Here is a 15,367-nt window from a genome sequence, read left to right as displayed (position 1 = left end):
CTTCCTTGGCTGGGAGTGCCCTCCGCTCCTTCCCTCGGACTGCTGCCTGGCCAATTCCATTCATCTTTTTGATGATGTCACCTCCTCTGGGAGGCCCGCCCAGACTCTTCAAATGCGACTTTGCTTCCTCCCCAGTGCTCCCACGGCACACGGCCTGTGTCCCTACGTGCTGGATTGTGACTGCCTGCCTGGGACCTCCTCTGGGAGGTCCAGCTCTGTGCCAGTTGGAGCCCGCAGGACCGGGTGATGAGTCACGCAGCTCTGTCCCCTCCCCAAGTGAGCCGAAGTCTCACTCTCTTCCGGCTCATGAAGGCAGCTCTTTCCTGAGAAGCTGACTCTTCTGCAGAATCCAGGGCTGCTCAGGGGAACCCCTGCTTCACTTACAGCTGGATTTTGCAAACCTTGGCCCTAATTCCCAGGAGCACTCTGGGTGTAATGGTGCCCAGCCCATGCTTATCTGTCTTGGAGGCTGGGCTTGCCAGCTTCCTTCCTGGAGCTTGCCTGCTTTCTTGCCACCTGCCTGCACCTCCTGTGAGGTCTGCAGAGGTCTGCAGAGGTCCAGGACTGGTCACCCCCTTGGCAGGGGATGGGGGACCTGGAGAGAGAAAGGTTCCGGGAATTACCTTGGCCTTTGATGGCTCCACTGGGCCACTCAGACTGGGGAGGACACAGAAGCTAGGTCACCTCTATAGGAAGGGTGGGCAGGCTGCCCCCAAGCCTTAGCAGAGTGGCCACAGAGGTTAAATTCATCAAGGACTTCTAGAAGTGGAGAAAAGATCAGGTCCCTCCCATGTTTTGATATTCCTAGTATATATTTTTTAAGTTATTTAAAAAAATTTTTTTAATTTAAGTAATCTCTACATGGGGCTTGAACTCACAACCCTGAGATCAAGAGTCAGATGCTCCTCTGACTGAGCCAGCCAGATACCCCATCTCCTAGTATCTTTTAAAAAGACATCACAGTAGAGCTACAAAAAAATTGAGGTAGGTTTTAAACAGTCATTGAACAAAATAACTTTTTTCATCATGTATTCAAATGCAGTGGACTACTGACAAGATAATAATTGGAGGATTGGTTTTAAAAATATATTATTTCCTTGGAGTAATGACTAATTGTACCACTGGGGCAAGGAAAAGGTGAGCCCGGAGCATCTGGTGGCACCAGAGTTGGAAAGTGCTCAAAACACAAAAGGATGGGTGTGTCAAAGGGACCCAGGAGCTAAATCACTCCAGTGGCCAAGCGGCAACAATTAGAGCAATAAAAGAAATAACAGAGTATTTGGGATGCCTGGGTGGCTCAGTCTTTTGGCCATCTGCCTTCGGCTCAGGTCATGATCCCGGGGTCCTGGGATCGAGCCCCGCATCAGGCTCCCTGCTCAGAGGGAAGCCTGCTTCTCCCTCTCCCTCTGTTGCGGCTCTTTGTCTCTCTCTCTGTTAAATAAATAAATAAAATCTTAAAAAAAAAAAAAAAAGAACAGAGTATTAGATTATAACCCAAAGTATAAAATATATATCCATGAGTCCACACTGGTAGAAATAAATTATTGCATAATAGCTAACCAGGAAAGAAGAAATAAATCTCCTTTACTGAAGAATTCCAAATAATCTTCGTAGATTCTCCCTTCCAGGAAATGGAGCTTCATTATCCCCTTCCCTTCCCTTGACCTCGAACTAGACTTCTGACTTGCTTCTAAACAATAGAGCAGGAAGTGGGAAAACAGTAACCTTGCGGTGGAGAATCCTGGCTGACACCACCTTGACCAAGTGCTCAAGGTTAATATCACCAGGAGTGAGTGGAATGGATATTGTGCACTCCCAATATATGTGATTTTCTTCCCCCAAGCCCATGACCCCGGAGAACGCCTCAGATGAACGCCAACTGAAGGACATTTTACAAAACACCTGACTGGGATTCCTCAAAACAGAAAGGGTTCTAAAAAGCATGGAGGGGCGCTTGGCTGGCTCAGTCAGTTAAGCATTCGACTCTTGATTTTGGCTCAGGTCATGATCTCAGGGTCGTGAGATCGAGCCCTGCGTCGGGCTCTGCACTCAATGTGAAGTCTGCTCGGGATGCTCTTCCTCTCCCTCTGCCCCCCCCCCCCAAATAAAGAAATAAATATTCAAAAAAAATTAAAAGCATGGAAAGACAGAAACAGTCACAGCCCAGAGGACGCTGGGAAATGTGCCAAGTGGATGCAATGTGGTTCCCTGGGTTGGTTCCTGGATCAGAGCGAGCGTTGATGGAAAAGCTGGTTAAGTCCACAGAAGATCTGGACTTTAGTAAAAGAGATGTACCAACGTTGTGTTGTTTGAGCTTTCACAAATGTGCCACTGTGATGTGAGATGACAGATGACAACAATATGGAAACAAACGGGGTGAGGGGTATGTGGGAACTCTGTACAATCTTTGCAACTCTTCTGTAAATCTAACATTAATTCTAAAAGTAAAAAGTTGATGTAAAAAAAAATCAGGCATATATATATATAGAACTTCATGGGCCTTAGAGGCGGTATGTTTTGGCAAGGGGGCTGATGTCTTTGTTCGTTTCCATGGGTGTGTATGTACGCTGTGACCGAGTGTATTTCCATTTGGAGATCGTGTCCCAAGTCTACACTTGGGGCCTTTCGGTCTATGGGGCCCTGGCCGGATGGTCCTCCTGCCTCCCTTCCTCCCTAGATCACCCCCCACCCCACTCAGCTACCTCTGCTCCCTCTCTTCTGAACCTTGAATTCTGCTCACATTCTGCACGGTTAGAGCTGGAAAGCCCCAGAGAGACTCTACTAGCCTAGAATCTTTGATTTATAGATGGGGAGACGGACAGGGAAAGGGACTTGCCCCTGGCCACACAGCAAGTTAATTTGGACACAGCTGAGAATGGGACTGGCCGGGCTTTCTCCATCCCTGGCCTCTCGGGCCCCATTTGCTTCAGACCTGAGGTTCAGACCACGCAAGTGCTCGGAAGTCCTGGTGACTCACTTAGGGACTAGATCAGGGCAATGCCTAACCCGAAGGAATGGTCGCATCTCAAGTGTCTGTTAAAGGGGGTGGGTGCAGCAGCAGTTTGCCCTTTGGCCCCACTGTGCACTCCCTTACCTGGTGAACCCCACCTGGTTTTGGAGATCTGGGAAGACCTGGAGGCTGAAGGGAGGCAGAAGGGTGAGTCCGCCCACTCTTGCCCCAGAGCTACTGCACTCAAGGGGCCAGAGAGAAATCTGTAAAGCCTTAAGGGTATGCACAGGGGTCAGGTCCCAGTTTTGGGTTGAACACTCCCTAATCTACACTGGGGAACACAACTTTGGTGATATCCTTGGAGCTGCCAGAGAGGCTCCTGGGCTTCCCTTGGGCTTGGAGAGTAAGGGCTGGGCCAAGGTGGCCTTGCTGCGGAGTATGCTGGGCTGGACACTCGTGCCTTCTGCCCTGGACCCCCACGGCCCCCTACACTATGTTCCCACACTTAACTGTGATGGTCTGGGACCCCACTGTCTCCCCACCTGACTGTGGCTCCCCAGGACGGGATTTGGCACGCACAGATGTAGGTAAATGCATGGTGAGTCAATGTGTGAGTGAGCCCGAGTAGTTCCAGGTATGTTTTGCTCTGGGCATCTCTGTTGTACCCTCTTTGCCAAGTGCAGCTCATACATGTCCCCTTGTGTCTGAAAAGGGCAGTCATAGGCCTTGGCGGTCACAGGCCTCTCCAGCTGAGCCACCTGTGAAGGTTCGGATGGGAGTGGAGAGCTGGAAGCTGGACGTGGATGAACTTACATCTAGGCCAGGTCTAACCACAGAGTCAGGAGCTTGCTGCTGGCCATGCCGACGTCAGCTCACGTGGTTAGCATGCCCGCCCCCACACAGGGTTGTCATCTCCACCAGCTCACAAGATCCCAGAGGTCACTAGTGCAGCTCACATGCGGGTCAGAAGTGGTGATGGGCTCTTTGAGGCATCACTGGCCGATAAACATGCGGCAGGAAGCTTGCTGGTGGTCTCCATAGCGCCCTTGCCCGATTCCCCCTCCTAACAGTACTGGGAATTTCCCAGCCGTGTGATCTGGCCAGAAATGACCCCATTCCAAGGCAGGGCCTAACTGGCTTAAGCAAGTCAGCATATCTCATCCTGCAGGCTCTAGTAATTGGTCAGGAAAAGGCACATGACCCAAATCAGGCCAATCAGGGTTAACGAATCTCAATTCTGGGTCTTTTCTTTGAGCTACCTGGGAAGCAAGCTCTCTGATCTTTGCCAATCACAAATGAGTAAAGCAAGCAGTGCCAGGAGCTCCTGGAAGCCACCTTGTGACACATCATAGGAGGCAGAGCCAAGAGACTGAAAGAACATAGGTCCTTGGGGTTCCTGGGTGGCTCAGTTGTTAAGTGTCTGCCTTCGGCTCAGGTCATGATTCCCGGGTCCTGGGATCGAGCCCTGCATCGGGCTCCCTGCTCTGCAGGAAGCCTTCTTCTCCCTCTCCCACTCCCCCTGCTTGTGTTCCCTCTCTCACTGTCTCTCTCTCTGTCAAGTAAATAAATAAAATCTTAAAAAAAAAAAAAAAGAACATAGGGCCTTGGTAACAGCTGCCAGATCAAGCCTTGCCTGAAGCTTTTCCTAGCTCTAAGCCTTTTGGCTATGTAAGCACATAACTTTGGTCACTCACAGTCAAAATATCCTTTATATTGGTAACAACAATTACTTAATAATTATTAAGTATGTAATGATTACCTAAATACAGCTTAGCGGATAAAATCTTACAAAATATGTGGGGATGTTTGGAAATAATAAAACAAACTCTTCCTGGTGAAAAGGCCAGCAAACTGCTGATCTAATTCAAGATCTGCTGTTTGGCACATGGTAAGGCCTGGGGAAGTCACAAGATTTGTTTGAGGTTTTATAGCTGCTCAGTAGGCCCTCTGGCTCTCAGTCCACTGATTCTTGATGTTTTATGATAATTGGAATGCTTGAATTTGTATGCATTCCCTGTGAAATCATCCCTACCTGGTTTTCTCCCTTCTTGTCTATCTGTTTTTTCCATGAGGCAGAGAAAGAATGGCAGTAATCCTCTTCATTTTGTGAATAGGGAGGCAGAGGCCCAGAGAGGCTTAGAGATTTGCTAAGGTCACACAGAAAGGCGGTGGTAGAGCTGGTCCTGGAGGCCAAATGTCCTGAATGTCACTTAAAGTTCAGGCCCTTCCACCTCGCCCCTTGTGCTGACCACCTCTGCCTCCATGAGGGTAAGACTAAAGATTAGGGGCATGGTGGGGTCCCTTCTTCTGGCCTTTCTTAGCTGCCAAGTGAGTACAGAGGTCTTTGAGTTGTACAGGATAAGGAAGTGATTGTAGGCCCTGGCAGATGGTCTCCCTGCCCCAGCCTTAGGAAAACCAAAGTTATGAGGCTCAGAGAAAACTTAGGCCAGAGCCTCCAAAAGGGACGTCAACCTAGAGAGATAGGAAGCTGTGTTTGTGAGAGTCTGGCCTCACAATCCATGTGGCCCCAGCTCTGACATCTCCCCTTCCCTCCCCTCCCCAAAAGCCTTCCATGGTTCCCCAACATTTTCAGTAGTCATGGGATAGATAGGCACAGCTGCCTGGGTGGTGCACTGCTCAATTTGGATTATGATCTGAATGGCACCCCCTGGAGTTGTGTACTTCACAGCTTGCACAACCATACACGGTGAGCCTAGATTTCATTTCTCAACATGTTTGAACACTCAAACTGGTTTCACAGCCATAAATGACCTTGCAAACACTTTTTGAATAAAAAAAAATAATTTCATCTTTTTTTGCAAGATAAAGAAGATATTTGGAGAAAATTTATTTTATTTTACATCAGTCTGATCCCAAAGATTGTACTAAGAAATTTTTATCCATTAAGATTCCTTATGTTTACAGGTGATTTTTTTTTTTTAAGATTTTATTTATTTATTTGACAGAGACAGACACAGTGAGAAAGGGAACACAAACAGAGGGAGTGGGAGAGGGAGAAGCAGGCTTCCCGCTGAGCAGGGAGCCCGATGCGGGGCTCGATCCCAGGAGCCTGGGATCATGACCTGAGCTGAAGGCAGACGCTTAACGACTGAGCCACCCAGGCGCCCCTACAGGTGATTTTTGACCCTTTCCTACTTAGTAAGTAATGCCTACTGTTTAACAGAATTTAAATTAATTTTATGAGGGAAAGTAAGATTTATAGACGAATGAATTAAACATATTTTGTCAGGCTTGGTTTGAGGACTGAATGTATGCTGAAATTGTCATTATAGATTGAAATTTACATGCTGTGAATTAAAAAAGATAGACTTTGCTTTCACTACATGTGAGTTTGGAATTCTTGCATTCTGTGCTTCATTTCTGTGATTTATTTAGTTATTTTAAAAAACAAATTTTGTGCTTTGATTCTAAAAGAAGAGATAAGAGAGGAGATATGATCTCCTCAAATAACCCATTTCAGGGACGAATAGCTGTTATTTCCAAAAGATGAAAAGCTAAAATGGCTATATTTTCTTTTTAGTGTGGGTTTTTGAAGTACTAGAGCCATTTTGACGTTCCACATAAGATTTTTTTTCTGAACAGGTGATACAATGTAAAAGGTTCAAAAAGTAAACGTGTGTTTATAGTAGAACCAAAGCCTCTTCTCCTTGGTCCTTAAAGTGGTTCTGTTCTCCAAGAGCAACTGAAGTTAGCAGTTTCTTATATATCTTTCTAGACAGAATCTGTGCATCTACAAGGGACTATTTGCATATATACTATCTAATCTGCTAAGTTTCTCATTATTTCTATTCAAACAAGGCCCTCACTACAACGAACTGCACCTTGCTTTGCTCACTTCATAATAAACCTTTTTGATAATTCCTATCACTGCATGTTATGCTGCCTCATCACTGAAAAATATTAAATATTACATTGTAAGGGTGTATCATAATTTGTTTAGGCTGTTTTTGGCTGGTAGACATTTGGGCGTTTCTAGTCTTTAGCTATTGCAAACAATACTGCAATGTAGACCCTGGTCTACTCAGCACTTGGCAACTGTGCAAATACATAGCAGAATAAATTCGTCTTGTCGGGTCAAAGGGTATCTTAGTTTGCCAGGGCTGCCATAACCAAGTCCTACACACTGGGTGGTTAAACAACAGAAACCTATTATTTCACACTTCCGGAGGCTGGGAAGTCCAAGATCAAGGTGCGGGCAGGGTTGGTTCATTCCAGGAGATGTGAAGGTAAATCTGCCTTCTGGCAGCTTGCTGGCGATTTTTTGCATTTCTTGGCTTGTAGGTGCATCACCCTATCTCCACCTTGATGTTCGCATGGCATTCTCCCTGTGTGTGTCTGTGTCCAAATTTCCTCTTTTTTTTTTTTTAATTTTATTTATTTATTTTAGAGACAGAGCACAAGAGGGGGGAGCGGGAGAGGGAGAAGCAGACTCCCCGCTGAGCAGGGAGCCCAATGCGGGACTCGATCCCGGGACTCCAGGATCATGACCCGAGCCGAAGGCAGCCGCCCAACCAACTGAGCCACCCAGGCGCCCCCCAAATTTCCTCTTTTAATAAGGACATCAGTCCTATTGGATTAGGGGCCCACCCCACTTCAGTATAACCCCATTTTAACCGATAACATCTGGAATGACCCTCTTTCTAAATAAAGTTATATTCTGAGATACTGGGGGTTAGGACTTAAACATACGAATTTTGGCGGGGGGGGTGGGCGGCACAGTTCAACCTATAACAAAAGGTATATGAGCGTTTACCTCTAGAACATTTATTGCTAAATTGCTCTTCATAGAAACTGTACCTTACCTTCCTACCAGTAGTGATGAAAATGACCTAGATCACATTTCTTTGGCAACACAGTGGGTCATCAGACATTTTGATTTCTGCCAGTCTAGTAGATGAAAAATGTCATCTCACTGTAGCCCCACTTATAGTTTTAGTATAAGTGAGGATAAAGGCTCTTGTTTCTTACATTCAAGACCAATTTGCATTTTAAGAAAAGATTTATTTATTTCAGAGAGAGAGAGCGTGCACACACTTGAGTGGGGGGGCGCAGAGGGAGAGGGAGCGAGAGAATCTCAAGCAGACTCCATGCTGAGTGCAGAGCCTGACTCGATCCCACAACCCTGAGATCATGACCTGAGCCGGAATCAAGAATGACATGAGTCGAAATCAAGAATCGGATGCTTAACCAACTGTGCCACCCAGGTGCCCCCAATTTGCATTTTTTTTGGTGCCCAGTTGTTTACATCCTTTGCCTGTTTTTCTACTGGATTAGTGGTCTTTTATCCCTTACTGACTTGTTGGAGCTCTCTAAAGATAAGGGAAATTAACTCTGTATTTCACATATTTTCTTTTCCTATGAATTGATTGTTATTTGACTTTGTATATGAGTTTCTTTTTTCTTTACCCAGGGGAAAGAACTTTCAATTTAATGTACACGGACAGATTATTTTCTTTTATGGTTTGGGGGATTTCTCTGATACTTAGGAAGCTTTCTCCACTCTAAGATTATGACACAAATTCTCCCATTTTTTTCCTGACACGTTTATGGTTCCATTTTTTTAAAAGATTTTACTTATTTATTTGAGAGAGAGAGAGCATGAGTGGGGGGAGGAGCAGAGGGAGAGAGACAAGCAGACTCCCTGCTGAGCAGGGAGCCTGACTCGGGGCTCCATCCCAGGATCCAGAGATCATGACCTGAGCCGAAGTCAGGTGCTTAACTGACTGAGCCACCCAGGCACCCCTATTGTTTCATTTTTTTATGTATATAGTTCTTTTTTTTTTTAAAGATTTTATTTATTTATTTGCGAGAGAGAGAATGAGAGACAGAGAGCATGAGAGGGAGGAGGGTCAGAGGGAGAAGCAGACTCCCCGCTGAGCAGGGAGCCCGATGCAGGACTCGATCCCGGGACCCCAGGATCATGACCTGAGCCGAAGGCAGTCGCTTAACCAACTGAGCCACCCAGGCGCCCTTTATGTATATAGTTCTAAAAAATCTATTGGAACATAATTTTGGCATAGGTGTAAGGTAAGGACCCAATCCAGCCCTCCTGGTGGACACTTGGTGGTCCCAACAGCATTTATCAAATAATGTGTGAAAGCCATGATCAGATTTAAGCAGTGTGTCGATATGTGGAATTTGCAGAAATATTTTTCTTTTTTTTTTTTTTAAAGATTTTATTTATTTATTTGACAGAAAGATACACAGAGAGAGAGGGAACACAAGCAGGGGGAGTGGGAGAGGGAGAAGCAGGCTTCCCGTTGAGCAGGGAGCCCGATGCGGGGCTCGATCCCAGGACCCTGAGATCATGACCTGAGCCAAAGGCAGACGCTAGATGACTGAGCCACCCAGGGGCCCCTGCAGAAATATTTTCACTAAAAAGTTGTCCTGACCGGGGCACCTGGCTGGCTCAGTAGAGTGTGCGACTCTTGATCTTGGCGTTGTGGGTTCGAGCCCTATCTTGGGTGTAGAGATTACTTAAAGATAAAATCTTTAAAAAAAGTCCTGATTGTATTTCAGCATCCTTTTTTTTCTTTAAAAAAAAAAAAGAATGTTTGGGGGCGCCTGGGTGGTTCAATCGGTTAGGCAGCCGGCTCTTGATTTCAGCTCAGGTCATGATCTCAGGGTCATGAGATTGAGCCAAGCTCTGTGTTGAGCTCCACACTCAGTGGGGTGTCTGCTCGAGCATTCTCTCTCTCCCTCTGCCCCTCCTCCTGCTCTCTCTCTGAAATAAATACACTTTAAAAAAAAAAAAAAGAATTTTTGTCTTTAACCAATGATCCATTATGGGCATAGACTATGAATTTGTTATTGTAATAAAAATAATTCAAAAACAGTTTCATAGGCAAAACTGGCAGTATTCAGCCACACTAAAAGGACTGAGTAACTGTGAATGCCCACTTGGTAAGCACTCAAAAGTTTCTCAAACAGTTCCCTTTTAAAAATTAAAAATATTTATTAATTGATTACAATATAGAAATAGCAGAAGCTGGTAGTGCTGAATCACCTGAGAGAACCCCTCAGAACCCTTGGGGTTCATTGGAGGGAGCTAAGAGTTTGGATCCTGACCTCACCACCTCTTCGCCCTGTCTCCTCCATAAACTTGCTTGACTTCTCTGTGTCACATTTTCCTCCATCTAGAAAATGGGGACAGGAATAGGGGTGGGTTTTGTGGGGCCTGAAGCTTCTGCAATTTGGGGGAGCCCTCTTAAAACTTACAAATGGAAAGCTAACCACCTCCCCCGCAGGATCTGGGAAGGGCCTTTGGCCAGTAGATTAAACTTTATTGCCTTCATCCCAGACCAATCTCTGAAAATAGTGGCTTCTTCACAGGGCCTGTGGGAGTTCTGAGTGAGGTGACATGTCTACATCATCTGCACCCCGGGAGGGGGCGAGCCGGCTCTGACTCCCAGACTGCACACTCAGGCGTGTAAGAAGCACGGCTTCCTTTATGCACCAAAACTGACCTGAAGTTCTGACGCCAAGCCTGCGGCTCCTCAGAGCTGGCCAATGCCTTCGTTTCGGTTGTCCTTGAAGTTTTTAATCTGCCTTGCTCTGAGGAAGAATCAGGCATGGGGTGAGGGAAAGGGTCCATTTTCCTGTGATCGTTATTTGTCTCTGATCATCTGTTCATACACACGCGCACGCATGCACACGCACACACAGAGCATGGTGGAGGCATCTGGTGTTCTTTCCGAAGTCCCTGTAAATCTGCTCTCCACAGCTTCTGATCCAAGCATAGGACTTGGGGTCTTTGAGGGGTGCCCAAGGAACACTGTTGCAGCTTGCAAGAAAATGTCTCCTAGTGGGCCCAATTCTAGGCCATACTGAAGATACTGGCCAGTGGCTAAAACTGTGTGGCTAGAAGCAAGGATTGGGTGCCAGACAGAACTGGGTTCGAATCCAGCAAGTCCCTGTTTTCCTCATCTGCAGAATGAGGAGGAGGAGAATTCCTCCGTCAGAGAATTGATGTGAGGAATTAAATGTCACAACGTTAACATAAGTGTCTGACTCACAGTGCACGAGCTCTGATAACAGAGCTCATACTTCACTCTTCTCCATTATTGATGGGGAAACTGAGGTCCCAGAGACACTGGCTGGCTGGGTCAAGATCACCATGCAACACCTCTATCAGTAGCTGGAGTAAAGGAACCAAAGGCATGCTTATTCATTTTGCAGAAGACCTAAGACTAGGCGCAGTGGCTGGTATTTTAAATGATCAAACCAGGGTTCAAAAGCATCTAAAGCAGACGACATGATTGACTAACTCCCCTGAAGTAAAATGGAATAGGGATGGATGTAAAGTGAAAAGATTTTTCATGAAAAAGTTTTGGCTAAAGGTTCAATATAATCCCACGTTAAATGGCTGCCCAAACTAATGTGATCTTAGGCTGCATCTGTAGAGATATAGAGTTGAGGATAAGGGAGGTGATGGCTGGAGGGTTGGGTTCAATTCTGGTTCCCCTGCTTTTTTTTTTTTTTTAAGAGTTTATTTGTTTATTTGAGAGAGAGATGAAATAGAGAGAGCATGAGAAGGGGGAGGGTCAGAGGGAGAAGCAGACTCCCCACTGAGCAGGGAGCCCGATGCAGGACTCGATCCCAGGACTCCAGGATCATGACCTGAGCCGAAGGCAGTCGCCTAACCAACTGAGCCACCCAGGCGCCCTGGTTGCCCCGCTTTTGAAGGGGCAGGGAGAGGCTAGATTCCAGTCCGTGGAGGGCAAAGGACGGTGAAGAACTGGGTATACTGACCTTGGAGAGGAGAAGACCCAGGGGCGGAGGCGGGAGCGAAGTATCACCCCACCTGGCTCCAGACCAGAACTGGGAACCCACTCTGTGTCTGTCAGGAGCAGGTGGAAGTCAGGTGAGGAAAGGATCCTGCTTTGAGCCCTCAGATAGTCTCAACGAAAACACTGGGCTCTACTGATAAAAAAGCCTACTTGGCTCTATAACCACATCTTATAGTCAACAAATATGTAATCCATATTTCTCCTATTCTAAGGTATACTTAAAAGTGAATATTACTGAAACTGGGACTGTCTTACAATTGATATGTATATTTAATGCATCCTTCTTTTCTGAAAAGTTGTTACTTAAGCATTTTTGAACGAGCAAAGTATACAATTGGGAAAGTTTTTTTTGACAATCTGTATTTCACGTGACCCTTGTCCCATTGGAATGCATGTCTTGAATTAAAAGAAATCTACCTAAATAAATAACACATTTTAAACAAAAATCCAACATTCTCTTCTTAGTAAAGCCATAGTCAATCTATTGAATCCATCAGCGGGTGACATTCACCTAGTTGCCGGCGTCTTGGCATCTGAAGTGGGATGGAGACAGGCTATTAAATCGGTTTTAAAACATTCAGAGCAGCAGTTCTTGGCTGGGAGGAAAAAAAAAATCCACTTCTCAAGAGATGTTATTCCTTTAAAGGAGAACCTACTTCTTCGTAAAGGGAATTTGGAGAGAGCTTTTTGTTCTGCCGGGACAACATCTGGATTTAAATATGTCCATCCTCAAAAGGAGATTTCTCATAATGGACCGAACTCCAACCACTCAGAGCACAAGGACCGGCGAACCTTCAAAAGGAGACCCCTTCGGTGCCGTCTGAGGGCCCTTGTGTCCCTGGCGCGCTGGCGGGTCCGAGCAGGGCTGGGCAGAAGGGCCGCAGACTCCGCTGCTGGAACTGAAGGATTCTCCCCCTCCTCCCTCCCCCTGGACCCGGGGCCTGAATTCATTTCAGAACACATATGGTTTCAAGAGGCTCTTTTTTATGCTACAGCCGCTGAGGAGAGCTTAGCATGAAAGACCATTTAGAGCCGGGAAGAAGGATGCTAGGCCAAGGCCACGGGTTTGTCAAGTGTGCTGCGTGGAGCCCGGCCACCTGCGGACCGTGCCGGCGGGCACCGAGCCAGGTCCGGATCCCCTGGCGGGCCGGGCCCTTCTCGCGCGACCTTGGGGAAGTTGTGTAACCTCTGGGCCCCGCGACGCCCTTTCCTGGAGCCCGGAGCTGGAACGAAGCCCCTCGAAGGCCTGACATCAGAGATGACGCGTGCCTCGCAGGCGATGACTAGGCAGAACGCGATGCCACTCCCTTTCTCATGTCCCGGAGGGCGCGGGGGTGTGTCGCCTCCCCCCCCAGGTGTCCTGGCTCCTCCACCAGCTATCCCGTTGCCCCGCCCCCAGCTCTCCCAGGGCCCGCCTGACCCTCACTGGCTGTCAGCGACACGGCCCAGTCCTCCGCGGGCACGGGCCGTGGGCTGGCCTGAGGCGCCCCCTCCTGGTGACCGCACGGTGGCTGGGCACCCGGGACGCCGTGCTTCCTCTCTGAACTAGAGGAAGTCCCTTCTGGTGTCCAAACTGGATCTCCCCTGCGGCCCTTAGAAACCCGATGGGGCAGCGGAGGGTATCTTCTCTCCCCTCTGCCTTAGAAAATCAGGTCACATGGATTCCAAGTAGTTATTTTTCTGGGCTGGCTGGACTACCTAGAGGCCCAAATGGAAGGGACTTCGGGGGGTGAGCCCTTTGCAGGATTTCTGTGCTAAAAGGGCCATCTGGGGAGTCAGGGTGCCCTGCATGAGTGGGGTTCTCACCTGGGTGTGGGAAGAGCAGAGCGGCCCCCAAGGGAAGGATGTAGGTTAGGGCTTTTGAGGGAAAAATAAGGATGGTTAGGGAGCCTCTGCCTGAAGGAGGGTTTTGGTACAGCCCTCAACTCACTGACTGAATGGGTTTCTTCCCCCTACAGCCTGGTGGGACAGATTATCAGCGCTTCTGCAGTGGTATTGGCAAAGGACCTTCGATGAGCCACTTGTCTTTAGAACAGAGGACGCAGGAAGGCTTCGAGCTGAACACCAGGCAGGACTTCTCAATTATGAGGGATGTCAGACCTCAGAGAGGAAGGCCGAACTGGGACCTTCCCATCCAGGAGAGCCCCAAGGCAAGTGGGGTCTGGACAAAGATGGGGAGGTGGCCCTGAAGCTCCTTGTCTATCCCGAGGGGCCCGTCACTAGGGTGTAGTCCTTGGGGTCCCAGGATTGAAAGGCCTTTTGTGAGGCGCTTGGCAGCTGTGGCCTTTGGGATGGGATGAACTGGGCATGTGAGGATGGGCAGGGTAAGAAGCCAGGTCCAGAGTCATTGCCGCCCTCATCCTGCAAACTCATCTTCCAACGCCACCCCTCAGCTCACCTCCTCTCTGGACAGCTCTTGATCCCCCATGAGAGGTCACACCGTCCTGCTCCATGCTCCCACCCCTCCCCTTCCGGAATGGTAGCTCCATGTCTGCCCTCCGTGCTGGGATGTAAGCCCTAGCCTGGCTCTCTCCCCAGTACCAGGCACAGTGCCTGGCACATCATTGGTGCTCAGGGAATGGGTGGGGACTTCAGTTGATTTGGGAAGGTGTCCCAGGTCTTCCCTGGCTTTAGAAAGGGTTTGGGTGGGCAGAGAAGGAGGCAAACCCCAAGGCTGGACTGATGAGGGACCTGGGCAGTCCCTCCTCCTTCTGCTTCCCTGATCCCTCAGGCTCCGACCTTCCGTGGAGGGGGGGGCAGGGGCTGCCCTTCCCTCCATTCAGACAGCCCCTCACTCTGGGCTGGCCCACGTATGGACCCCTCCTCATCCAACTCACCTCTGATTTCCCACCCTGGGCCCATCAACCCAGCATGGCTACCCTACTTAACCCCACCCAGTTCTGATACCTGCTCCAGGCTGCCCTGTATGTGGGTGTCCCCTCAGCCCATTCGTACTCCAACCCCCCCAGGCCAGGCTGCCTCTTTGTGACAGATGCTCTCCTCACCCTGTTGGGACTCTGACACCTGTGCTGGGCTGCTGCCCACATGGACCCCTTCTCGCCCGGCTCTGGCATTCTGCTCTGGTCCTTTCTGCACCCCCTTCCCAAGCTGGTGTCCCCCTTGCTCTGCTGCACCTAAGGGTTTAGGACAGATGGGTCAGGAAGGAAGGAAGGGAGGAATCGAGGGAGGGGGGAGGGAAGAGGAACAGAGCAGTGTTTTTGAAAAGAATATTCTAACAGTGGAAACTTTTGTGCAAGCAATATCTTGGATTATATAAAATAGAGATGCTCTGGTTGAAGACAGAGAGGGAGGGGGGAGAGGGGGAGGGGAGAGGGGGAGAAAGAGGGAGCTTGCAAGTACGCCTGGAACCCCACCCACTTGGTTCCACTCAGAACTGTCACTAAGTCCTAGGGTTCCTTGGTGTACACTTGGGGAACCCTGGAAAAGAAATCTGCCCAGAAGAAATGGATGCCGCTCCGCAGCCACTTAGGTGGAATCCTCCTGAAGCTTTTCAGAGAAGCAGCGCTTGAGGCCGCTGGCTCATTGTCCACCCTGGGGTAGCTCTCGCAGGGTGGAGCAGAGGGGAGGCGGGGGGGGGGGGGGGGGG

General features: G+C 48.6%; 1 protein-coding gene across 19 annotated transcripts in view; it reads left to right on the top strand.

Moving 5' to 3' along the window:
* The window catches only part of LOC115943103 (uncharacterized), a 160,341-nt gene that overhangs the window by 2,751 nt on the left and 142,223 nt on the right, over positions 1 to 15,367 (top strand). For 12 of the 19 annotated variants that reach the window (XR_014144813.1, XR_014144817.1, XR_014144809.1 and 9 more), the window contains exon 2: positions 13,719 to 13,910. Coding sequence is in view for 5 of the 19 variants with exons in the window: in XM_081818106.1 (XP_081674232.1) it covers positions 12,775 to 12,888; positions 13,719 to 13,910 (306 nt within the window). In the remaining 14 variants the exon portion in view is untranslated. The other 7 variants (XR_014144804.1, XM_081818108.1, XM_081818107.1 and 4 more) reach the window with 3 other exon arrangements.

Source organism: Leptonychotes weddellii, chromosome 4, assembly GCF_054177405.1.
Source record: "Leptonychotes weddellii isolate Sample4059 chromosome 4, ASM5417740v2, whole genome shotgun sequence".
In the NCBI taxonomy this organism is placed as follows: Eukaryota; Metazoa; Chordata; class Mammalia; order Carnivora; family Phocidae; genus Leptonychotes; species Leptonychotes weddellii.
This window is presented reverse-complemented; position numbering and strand designations above follow the sequence as displayed.